This window comes from Prionailurus viverrinus, chromosome B4, assembly GCF_022837055.1.
Source record: "Prionailurus viverrinus isolate Anna chromosome B4, UM_Priviv_1.0, whole genome shotgun sequence".
In the NCBI taxonomy this organism is placed as follows: Eukaryota; Metazoa; Chordata; class Mammalia; order Carnivora; family Felidae; genus Prionailurus; species Prionailurus viverrinus.
The window spans coordinates 101950037-101962463 of NC_062567.1; the positions used below are offsets into that span (position 1 = coordinate 101950037).

General features: G+C 36.9%; 1 protein-coding gene across 8 annotated transcripts in view; it reads right to left on the reverse strand.

The window, feature by feature from the left end:
* PPFIA2 (PTPRF interacting protein alpha 2) overlaps positions 1-12427 on the reverse strand; it is a 477511-nt gene that overhangs the window by 392291 nt on the left and 72793 nt on the right. For all 8 annotated transcript variants that reach the window (XR_007154244.1, XM_047868603.1, XM_047868602.1 and 5 more), the window contains one exon: positions 1804-1857. Coding sequence is in view for 6 of the 8 variants with exons in the window: in XM_047868603.1 (XP_047724559.1) it covers positions 1804-1857 (54 nt within the window). In the remaining 2 variants the exon portion in view is untranslated. The remainder of the gene's footprint in view (positions 1-1803; positions 1858-12427) is intronic.

Genomic DNA, 12427 nt, shown 5'->3' on the forward strand with positions numbered 1-12427 from the left:
ACAATGGGGGGGGTACTAAATTTATGTGTACTGTTAACCCCTAATTAGATTGCCTAAGCTCTTATGTACTCTAAAATCTGCAAGTTTTCCATTCTACAAAAAGGTAAAAAATAGGGATAGTCATTGAATTTCTGAAAATACAGGCAGCAGTATAAAATATCCAACATCATGGTAGGGCACGGCCAAGAGGGAACATCTATCTTCACAATATTATAAACTACACACACACACACACACACACACACACACACACACACACTTCACTTTTAGCAATTGGGAATGAAGTTGATGAGGCTTGCCTTCTGTACACCATCATTCCTTTCTGTGATCTTTTTTCCCTGCAAGGAGCTTCTTTCAACAACTAGGCTTTAAGCCCACTCAATTTTCCATATTTGGAAAATGTTTTCTTGAAAGGACATGCTTAACTTATTTTAACATATAAATAATGAATAAGATTTTAATCACCCCTTGCAGAAAAGAGATGTTTAATTTTTATTTGAGCCAGGGACAAATCCCTTTAAAACCAACTGATCTCTAATTGTGGAATTCTTTTAAGAATCAGTAGACCTATGAGGGTGCGATTTGGAACGAAATGGGTTTACTTTCCTAATAAAATTTGAGTACTACGTAAAACCATGCTAAGCAGCAGGCTGAAATTACATCACATAAACATTCACCTACACTACTTGAATATAGGGCTGCCTGTAAATCCTGTCACAATATACTCGCTGGCTGACTTACATTTCATCTTGCTTTATACTGTAATGTAATAGGTTCAGGGACTAAATATACGCAGATACCTGAAGACAATACATTTTTCCCACATAAATTCAGACACTGAAAATAAAAGGAAGGGATAGGACTAAAATATGTTGTTTAGCCTACTTTAGGAGTAATTTGATGAAGATCAGACAACATCATGGACACATGAGGGAGACAGGAGAGAAAGAGGTGCCGTTGAAAGTTGTCTTTGAACACCTCACTGATGTTTTAATGTGATTATGCACTCCACCTAGATCCTAGAGACCTAGAGGAAGTATAGCTAAAATTGATGAGAGTAGGTTCTGTGTGTTCTGCATTAAACCTCACAGTGCCAAGTGAAAAGCAAACAGTGATAGAAATTTATGCATTGATTTTCTGTTGAAACAGATTGAATCTTATTACTTAAGATATACACCACGAACTCATGTTTGTACTTCAAACATGGAATCACATAAATGTTATCTTAATCAATATTTTCTGAAAGCAGATATCACAGAAAGTACCAAGATATTCCAATACTAGACTATCAATCTCTTCTTATTGCTTACAAATAATAATCCTTTAAAACTTTAGAGCACTTTTTCTAATTTTCCAGAAGCTTCCCAGATAAAGTAGAAAAGAAACAGCAATATCACACATTAACACTGTTGATAAAATGGGCTGATACAATAATTTTTCTCAGTAACTAGAAAATATATTGCAACCCAAATCATACATTCATATTTAGAATGGTAAAACCTCCCCTCATGTTCCAAAAGTTTTGGTGTAGGCCATAGGACGTAAAGTATTTACACATTCTAATGAAGATTTTACTCTTATTTTTAAAGTCAGTACATGGAGATAATTTTATGAGATCTTAAAACTTTTAAAAATAGCAAACAACACCTCAAATCAGTTCACACTTTTGTATTAGTTATGCAATAACTACAGATTTCCAAAAGGTATCTATATCACAAATTGTATACAAGTAACTATCTCATGATCTGGTGTGTACATAATTCAATTTGTCAATAGTTAAATTTAATGAAGAATCTAACTTACCGGTGGATCAGCCCCCTTAGAACCAGTCAGCCCTCCTGTTAGGGATTCGATATCCTGAAAAGGGGAGAGGTGTTGATTGTAAAATGCTACTCAACAGCATGGAGAATTTCCCAAACCCATAGTATAATATTTTCTTTAGCTACTAAGTTAGGGCACACAGCTACATTTGTTTTCTTTGTTTTGTTTTCAGACAGTCTTGCACACTGTAACACTATACAAATAACCTGTATCTAAAAATCTAGATATTTCCTCTAATTCTGCACACTCTGTAAAAAGAAAAAAAAATGTACATAGACAAGTCTTGAAATATGAAAAAAAAAGGTTAGGCTCTAGGTAGGAAAGCAAATGTTTTGTTCTCTAAGGTGTTGAAAAGAGGACAGAACAAAAAAAAAGCAATTTTAACAAAACTGCAATTTAACATATTATTTGCAAGAATACAAATCCCATGGAAAACGCTGAACCTATAAAAATTTTAATTATGTATAGTCTACTCTATTACTGTACTTGGAAGATAAAAATATTTTTAAAAGAGACTAGCTATTCTTCTACAAGGACTGATTTCGAATCTTGAATCAGTAACCGCAGAAGATCACGCCTGAGTAATGATTATATTGTCAAGGATATCATAAACGGAGAAACAGGTGACTGCGACAAACTGGAGAGCATGTGCCTGTTTATAGGTACAAATGCAGTTCCACCTTGGTTGCAGGACTTTGCTTCCAGGGTTACTAACCATGTGACTTTTTCAAAAGCTAGAATTCTGGATTTTTAACTAAAACCTCTCAGGATTTTAATGCTTGCAACCATCGTAGTTTTAAATCATACCCCAGTCCCCCAAGTGAAAAAACAAAACCAAAACTCTCTGCTCAAAGGGGGTTGGATAGGAGTCTGGGGCTCCACTGAAGAAGAGTTATACTTCATAAAAAGCTTCTTGGTTGTGGCCCTGGTCACTTATCTGTCTGCATCTAGTTGAAAGGATAGGGATAAGGAGAAATACAGTTGCAGTAAGAAATCAAAGATGAAAGAGAATGGAGTCAAGATTGAAGGAAGAGAAAATTAAATACCTGTGATCAGAGAAATAGCTGATTCCTTTATACCATTAAGAAGATTTATGCTACCAATTCATTCGTGACTTAATCACATTATTTCCCTAGTATCTCAAAAATAGGGAGTCCTAACAAAAACAAAACAAAACAAAAACAAGGGGCTGAAATAAGCATGTGATGACAACATTAGACAACATTAAAGGCAGGATAAGGGAGAAGAAAGGAATGGTGTGATGGAAGTTTCCATCAGAAGAAGCTGACTTTGAACAGGAACTCAATGGGCGATGAATTTCTACATGCATATTTTATCAAGGGCCATAAATGATAAGGCAACCACAAGGAATGCTTGCCAAGAAAATTATTAAGTTGTCTTCACTGTAACAAATATATTGTATATCATATTTTTCCATAGTCAGCATCCCTTTGAGGAACTTCCTCTCCCTCACTCTAGCTCCAAAAGAGGCTTAGAAAGACTGCTTCCAATGAGATAGAAGTCTTACGGAAAATTAAGGCAATGTGGATTTAGAAAGATATAATGGTAGGGTCCAAGTCCTTGATTCTATCATTTGGGCCACATTTGAAACTACATGTTCTCCTGCCTGCAACTTTAAATTTCTGCCTCTCAAAAACAGGAAGATCCCAATTAATATGCCTGCATTGTTAAGTCTATTGTAAAAGGCTCTCCCTGTCTTGCTGAAGTTCTTTATTTCACTACCATGTACACCATAAACAATCAAATCATTTAAATTATTTGATCTAATAAGTTCTTTAACGTTATCATTAAATCATTTAAGTAATCTTATGTCCTTAGATAATAAAAGTAAAGTATGAAACATTTATAAACTGGCAAACATTTTTAATCTAAAGGTAAAATATAACTTTTAAAACTGTTTTAGAATTTCATGGAATGAACTGACAAAATTAGGTAGTAAAGTAGCTAAAATACTAGATAAATAGAAAATAAAACACACAGCCATTGCACTGTTTATAAACACACCTGTTATGACCATGACAAAAAACAAAGTTCTATTCATATTAAAAGTTATTTCTAAGTACATTTAAAATGAAAGAAAATAACGTTAAATACATTTTGAGTTAATATATGCCTTTCTAAATAGACATACATATAAAGTACATTAAAGATAAACATTTCTGATGTCATTATCAGAGAGGTAACAGAGAAACTGATTCAGATTCAAAGTAGTTTAGCCATTTATTTAATGCATTGCCATTTTTTTAATTTTTTTTCTTTTTAATTTTTTTTAACATTTATTTATTTTGGGGAGAGAGAGAGAGACAGAGTGCAAGTGGGGTAGGGGTGGAGAGGGGGGAGACACAGAATCTGAAGCAGGCTGCAGGCTCCAAGCTGTCTGCGGGGCTCAGACTCACGAACCGTGAGATCATGACCTGAGTGGAAGTCAGACACTTAACCAATTGAGCCACCTTGGCACCCCTGCATTGTCATGTTTTTTTTAATTATATCTGAAGATTTCTTGGTATCATAGATATGAAGATTTCTTGCTATCTTCAACTGAGCAAATTTTCACATTTCTAAAATTTTAAGCCTTTCATGATAGTTATCATCTTCAGAAAAATTAAGCAAAAGAATTTAGAAGATGAATTCAAAGGCATTGGTATTTATGATTTTTAACATGTTGAATTAAAGCACACTAGGAACTCATGACTCTAAACAGAGTACAGATGCACATTCTTACTGTTTATTCATTTAATTGAAAAAATGATTTTTTGAGCTTATGTGCTATTTTGAGTATAAATTAGAAAAAAGTGTCCTACTTGGACAGATGCCAAAATTATAGTTTATCTATCAGTTGATGCAAAAATAAATTTTTCAGGTATGAATAATGAGCGTAAGTGTGCATGAATGCATTTATGTTGTAAAATTAAAAGGTGAGATAAATCTTTTGAGGAACACTGAACTGAAAGTGAGTCCATTTTTTGATGGTTCTTGAATAGTTTGCAAAATATAACTTAAATCCTTAACAAATCCATCTATCTTGTTACTTAGATATCTTTCTATATAGATAACAACAAAAGTACATCAAAAAGTAGAAAACATTGATTTCCTAGAAACTTTAACTTACTATTATAATAATGTTGTTTGACTAAAACATTGAAAACAAACTGATTTTTAAAACTTGTTACAGGATTTATTTAACTATATTATGTACCATGTTCACTTAGATTTAATAGCTTCATTTACATCTAATAAAATATCTACTACTTAAACATTTATTACATACCATGTAAATGTTTTATAAACATTAACATTATTATAGCTTTATAAGGTACTTATTTCTTTTCTTATTTAGGAGGTTAAAAAGTTTATGTAACTTGGGGCGCCTGGGTAGCTCAGTTGATTGAGCATCTGACTTCGGTTCTGGCCATGATCTCATGGTCCGTGGGTTCAAACCCTGTGTCAGGGTCTGTGCTGACAGCTTAGAGCCTGGAGCCTGCTTCAAATTCTGTGTCTCCTTTCCTCTCTGCCCCTCTCCTGCTCTCTCTCTCTCTAAGAATAAACATTAAAAATTTTTTTTAAAAGTTTATATAACTTACCCAATATCATGTAGCTATCAGGAAGTGGTGTTACAAACATATTTGCAGGACTGCAAACCTGTGTTTTTTAATACCAGCCATAGGGAAATAGCTTTACCCTTGCATTCTGGTTACCTTGAACATATCCACATGGGCCATGTAGGCAGAGTTAAACAACAGGCTGGCCTAATTCTTACTGGAATGTCCTGCCAGCCTTCTGAGAACATAACAAGGTAGGCAGTCTTAGAAAGAGCTTCCATACAGCTGTTTCTCATTTGCCTCTCTGGCACCAATGAGGCAGGGAACTTTCCACCTCATTCTTCCGCAACCTAGATCCACCTGCGAGCTGTAAAACTGCTTAGATGCACTGTGGAATTTGCTACTCCCCGTTGCCTCTTCCTCGTACTATTGCTGTCATCTGGTCCACCCAATTTAGTGTTGTCCTGTGGGACAAGAGACCAGGCCAGGAAGAGTGAGGTAACTGATACGTCTAGGGCACACAATTTAAGGAGGCATTCGTTCCAAGGGTCATACAAGTACTGACCTGACCCTGCAGGTGCAGGATCCTGGCAGTGAGTGCCTCCTTAAATTTTATCCTTTAGGCACCTGATTCTTACAGGTGCCTACAAGAGCAGCGTTGGCATATGTACAATCCTAGGAGTCAGTGACTCCTCAAAGTTTGTGCCCTAAGCACCCCACCTGTCTCACCAAGTCCTGACCCTCTGAGGGATATGGAGAGAGCTAACACCATGGTGACCTTGGTCATGCTGTGTATGCAACAGACTCTTTCAATACATTTGACTTGTTTCCCGGTTGAACTTATAAAAATATGCCAAGCCAGCCTAGTGCCTGCCCACATGCTGCTGCTCAGGTACCATTGCTGCTAAACACCTGTATTACATCGCCTCCACCATATGTGTTGCTATCATCTGCTGACTAGGATCCTTCACTATACAAACAATTTTATCTCTTAACATGATTTTAGATCATGAAAGTTTCACTTGTCCTGCAAGGTGTCAAATACCTAAGAGACATTATTAGTCAGTCCTTGACACAAGCCATGTAAAGGCAGCCTCGTCTAATGCAGGAGAGCTCTGCTCCTAGGTCAGCCAAGGCTGGCTTATGAATCAGAAGTCTCAAGTCTTGGGAAGGTTGAGCTGCAAGAGCAGCAATTAGTGTCAGGGCTCCAAGAAGTGTAAGATTTGAGGGCAGCCTGGACACCGAGGATCGCATCAGGACAGGTTAAATAAACTCCACATTGTGCTGCACTGATGCTGTTGGTTACCCAGCTGCACCCTCCTCCCTGTGACTCCTTCTCCAAGAGTTGACATATTTTCCCCCTTGACAGAGACTTTGAATAATGGAGCTTAGGGATTAATCATGTGGTTTTCAGTGCACATCATTTAAGTTCGCTGTTTAAGTCTTGCTTCCCCTGCATACAGGTGGGAAAAAAAAAAGATTTTGGGATTGAGGTCTCCCTCAGGGCTACTGCCATATCCTTATTTTTATCCCTAAAGAGTGGATCAGCCAGGTATGGTCAAAAAAAAGATGTTAAAATAGCTTGGGTATCAAATACATTAAAAATGAAGAAAATTAAATTCTAAATAACACACTGAATCTAACACTGCACATGCCATAAACCCAGACTATCTCGAAATCTGAGAGTTGCATTTAAATTAATATCAAATTTTCAAGTTTCACACTTCTAAAAAATCACTTTACATAATATAAAAATACTTAAAACATTGTAATATTGTTATCAGCTACTGATATTTTAAATTTTGGTTTATACATATTTAAAATTTGGGACCATTTTAGAAATTGTTTGAGGGAAAGTGATTCAGTATCAATACAGAGTGCATTAAAATAATCTATCAAAAGTCTATCAGTATAGTGAAATCAATAAAAAAAAGATATCAACCATTTTCACTGAATGATTATATTTATAATTTGTGCCAAGGTATTTAAAAACACTTAACGGGGTATTTTATGTTGGTAGAGAAGCTTACAAAATTTATATATTCAAAATATCAAAATTAAGCATTTCTCTCAACCTTTTTACAGAAAAATTTCTCAAATGTGCCTCATCTCCCATTCTCTCTTCATGCAGCTTTTGTCCCCACTGGATCACTGCAACCCTCTTATTAAGGCTGCCATTGACATCCAATTGGCTGAATCACTGGTCAATGTTCATCATCACCTTCCTTGATCATAAGCCACACTGACAAAGCTGACTGCTCCATCTTCCTTCAAATACTTTTCCTCGTGGTTTCCATTTAGTTTCACCCTCTATATGATTGTACTGGCTACCATGGCTTTAAATATCATGTATGCTGATGAATTAGGAAATTACATATTCAGTTCCAACTTATCCTCTGAGATGCACACTGCCTACTCTGATCTCCACTTGGATGTATTATAGCCATTTAAAATTTAATAATGCAAAGTCAAACTTGATTCCCACTTCTACCCCTCCCGCAAATTAAGTTCCTGTCCCAGTGCTCTCCATCTTCACATCACCTTTCACCCAGCTTCTCAGCAAATCCTGCCAATTCTATCTTTAAAAAATGGCTTGGGGTGCCTGGGTGGCTCAGTTGGTTGAGCATCCGACTTCAGCTCAGGCCATGATCTCACGGTTTGTGATTTCGAGCCCAGCATCAGGCTTTGTGCTGACAGCTCAGAACCTGGAGCCTACTTCCAATTCTGTCTCCCTCTCTCTCCGCCCCTCCCCCAGAGACTCCCACTCTGTCTCTCTCAAAAATAAATGAAGATTTGGGGCGCCTGGGTGGCGCAGTCGGTTAAGCGTCCGACTTCAGCCAGGTCACGATCTCGCGGTCCGTGAGTTCGAGCCCCGCGTCAGGCTCTGGGCTGATGGCTCAGAGCCTGGAGCCTGTTTCCAATTCTGTGTCTCCCTCTCTCTCTGCCCCTCCCCCGTTCATGCTCTGTCTCTCTCTGTCCCAAAAATAAATAAACGTTTAAAAAAAAAATTAAAAAAAAAATAAATGAAGATTAAAAAAAAAATTTTAATAATTAAGTAAAAAATAAAAAATAAAAAATGGCTTGACTTTGACTATTCCTTACCACATACATTCCTACCATCCTATTTCATTGGACCGTATCAATATTTCTCCCTTGACTAAAGAAATAGCCTAACTGTTGTCTCTACATCTGTCCATGTCTCTTCTTTCCCCCACGTATTCTCCACACAGCAGTCAGGACTATCCATTCAAAATGTAAGTTACGTCAGATTCCTCCTCTGATCCAAACCCCCAGGGAGGTTTCCATTAATCCTAGAATAAAACACAAATTTATCACCATGTCCTGCAATGTCTTGTAGTGATCCGGCCATCTCTCTGATATCATCCTTTTTCCATTATCCAACTCTCTCATGCCACCCAGTCACACTGACCCCACTGTTGTTCCAAAAACAGTCCAAATATGACGCCTATCTTAGGGTCATGTTTACACATGCTTTTCATGCTTCTCAGAATACTCATTTCCTATACATCCTCCTAATTAACTCACTCCATCAGATCTCAGTTTAAGTATCAAAATCTCAAACAGACCTTCCCTAACTGTCTAAATCAGTGAAAGTTCCACCCAGAAACAAATGGCAAACTCAAAAACATCATAAAAGAGCAATTAATACAAGGATGCTTTACAGAGGTACCGATGGTTCCATGGATCCAGGAGAATAGGGAAGCACAGGGATTAGTAATAGCTGGAAGTTTTACCCAACCCTAAATCCAAAGAAGATAAAAGAACAATGTTGTCAAGAGCCCAATAAAGGGTGAACACCTCCCATCACTCTCCAGAACAGCTTGCCACACAGTAAGAGCTCAATAAATACTTTTTGACTGGATGAATGACTGACTGAATAAAGCACATAATACCATTTTTATACACAAAATAGCTGAGGCTCACAGTATAGAAATGATGAATAATTTCTCATTTTTGTATAAATATATCACTTTGAAAGATGGCTCAAGGCAACAGTGTTTGCACAACCCATCTTTATAGAATGCCTGAATGAACAAACTAATAAATGACTTGCCCAAGATCAAACAGCTGGTAAATTCTGGAAAGAAACTTTGAAATCCCAAGTGTTATAACCCCAAGCACCACGTACATTCTTTCCATTATACATCACTGATCAGACATCCTACTAAAGGAAAAGGCACTCAACTCTGTATTATCTTAAGGCAACAAATTTCCATATATCCCAGGGTTTCTAGTTCATAAGAAGGAAATATACAAAATGACTTAATAGATAATAAACAATATATTAAATTTATCTTCTGGTGAAATACTGCCAATACTTCAAGTTAAAGACCTGACACCTTAATCATTATACAGTGATATGCTTGAAAACTTGATCTAACATATATGCTTAGCAATAATAGTTCAAACACATTAAACTACAAGTCCGTAATGTTTTTATGTAACATCTCATAGTGTGTAGGTTCACAGCCCTGAGGAGTAATAGAAGAAAAAATTTCCTTGAAAATCATTCAGTTTTTCACACAATGCTTAATGGAAACAAACTTCCATCAGAGAACAGCATCTCCTTGAGGCAAGCATCCAAATAATGAAGCTGAGTTTGTTAATGAGGCATCTTTCTCCTCTACCAGACTTCAGCTGTTAGTGTTTCCTTGGCAACTTTACAGGGTAAATTTCCTGGGAGGCAGAGAAGCAGGAAACACACACAACCAGTTTTATAAACCTCCTTTCCTACAGAAGCCAGAAAAAGCCCTTTGTAGTCATTTTTTGAAATTAAAAAAGGAAAATATCTACACTTTTACTTTGACCACAGTCCAGCCCAAATCTGAATGTTCCATGAGCCACACAATTCTTTCATAAAAGAATAGGGGCACCTGGGTGGCTCAGTTGGTTAAGTGTCCGACTTCGGCTCAGGTCATGATCTCACGGTTTGTGGGTTCGAGCCCCGCATCGGGCTCTGCACTGACAGCTCAGAGTCATGGGATCAAGATCTGCATCAGGCTCCATGCTCAGCATAGATTCCCTTTCTCTCCCTCTGCCCCTCTCCCCCACTCACTCTATCTCTCCATCTTTCTAAAAATATTGTTAAAAATTTAAAAATTAAAAAAAAAAAGAATGATTGAACCTATGTGGTGACTGTGCTGAACATGAAGAGCATGATGGTAAATAAGTCAAGGTCATAGCTTTCAAAGAGTTCTGAGTCTGGTGGGGAGTCAGAATGACAAAGACAATTTAGTCAGTATATGTATATTGTACACATAATAAGCACAAGGCATCACACAGAATTTGATGTATGGGATCTAGAGGCTATGACATGCTTTCTCAGTTCAAGGATCTGTTCAATCAAAGAGTGTGTCAATCTAAGAGTAAAAGATCTTTCAATCTAACAACATGAGGAAGAATTCTGAGAAACAAGTTGTTAAAATTATACAAGTGCTTCAGGAGTAGATTTTATAGGGTGACAATAAGTTTCAGTATTTGTTTTTGAATGCATACTGGATAAGTTTGTCCTAAGACCTTGGCTGGGTAACAAAATAACATTAACTGGGCACTGACTATACCAGACACAGTATAAACAGCTCTACTGTCTTACTACATAGCATCTTAGCTCCTTTAGATGTAATTTCCATCATTTTTAAGATGGAAGAGAGTCTTCCCAAAATCGCACAGCTAGTAAGTGTTCAAATCTAGAAAGGCTGACTCCAAAGGCAATGATTTCTAACAATTATGCTCTCTTAAATAAGTGGAGGTGTGGGGAGAAAACGGGCAGAACTTCCTGGGATGCCACATGATGACTTGAGAGAAAACATATTTATTCAATATCTGTGGAAAGAATGAATTGACTTGCAAACAGAATTTTTCTGAGGTGAAGTGGATCGTCTCTGATGGGAAAAAGAATAGCCTTGTTTGACCTAAAGATATGAGAGTGAATGCCATTGAATTTAGCAAAAAAGTACAATTCCAAAGATTTCTGGCATATATTTTTAATTTCAAAGCATTGTCCTCAAACTCACACCTAAACAGGAAATCTAAAATGTAGCAAAGACACAATTGTGCTAGTGTTGCATGGAACAGGGTTTTCTGAAGAAAGTACCAAAGAGATTTAAGGTTCTGCGCCTTTTCTATGAAATACCTTCTCTGAAACGCTTTCCTTTATGAATGTTTTGTGTGTTACTTTTTCTTTTTCTATTCCCTTCCATATGGCTGAGGTGATAAAGGGAATCTTTTGCTGAATCCTGACTCAGTCTCTGTCAGCTCCTCTTTGCCAACTTTTATACACTGATGTATCCTTGTTATCTCAAACTCGACAAGTCCAAATCAGACATCATCTCCTCTCCTCCTCTGCAATTACTATGGTCAGCTGCCTCCCATTCAATTTCTTCCCCCAGTTCTTATGTTATTGGTCCTTCCAATAAACATACAGTTGCCCAATCTGGATTTCTGGAGGTTCAATAAAGTCTTCCCTCATCCTGATATCTATATACCAAGCCAGTTCATTTTTCCTTCTAAAATATCTGCTCAGCTCAATCTATTGCCTACTTTTAATAACTACTGCATTCACTGCCTTAGTTTAGAATCTCATTTTATTTTTACCGCAACATAGGCCTTCTCCAAAATAGTGTATTTTTTGAGTTATTTTTTCCACTCTCACACTCATACGATCTCATCTACTGAGAAGTGGTTCTCAAAGAGTGGTCTAGGGGCCAGTAGCATCAGCGTCACCGGCAACTTAGAAATATATTTTCTTCAGCTTTACTCCAGTCTTACTGAATTGGAAACTCTGCTTAACAAGCCCCCCAAGTAAGTCTGATGCAGGCTAAAGTTCGGTAACCACTACTCTAGAAAGATGTGTTTCAAATACAAATATGTGTAGATTATTCCCAAATTCAAAATTCTTAATAAAGTCCCCATTCTTCTTAGGAAGAAAAAATATCAAGTGTATTTATGCATGAGGTCTTTCATTATATCATTATGGACTACTTTTCTCATTTTACCTTTCACCACTTCCTCACAGAACCCTTATA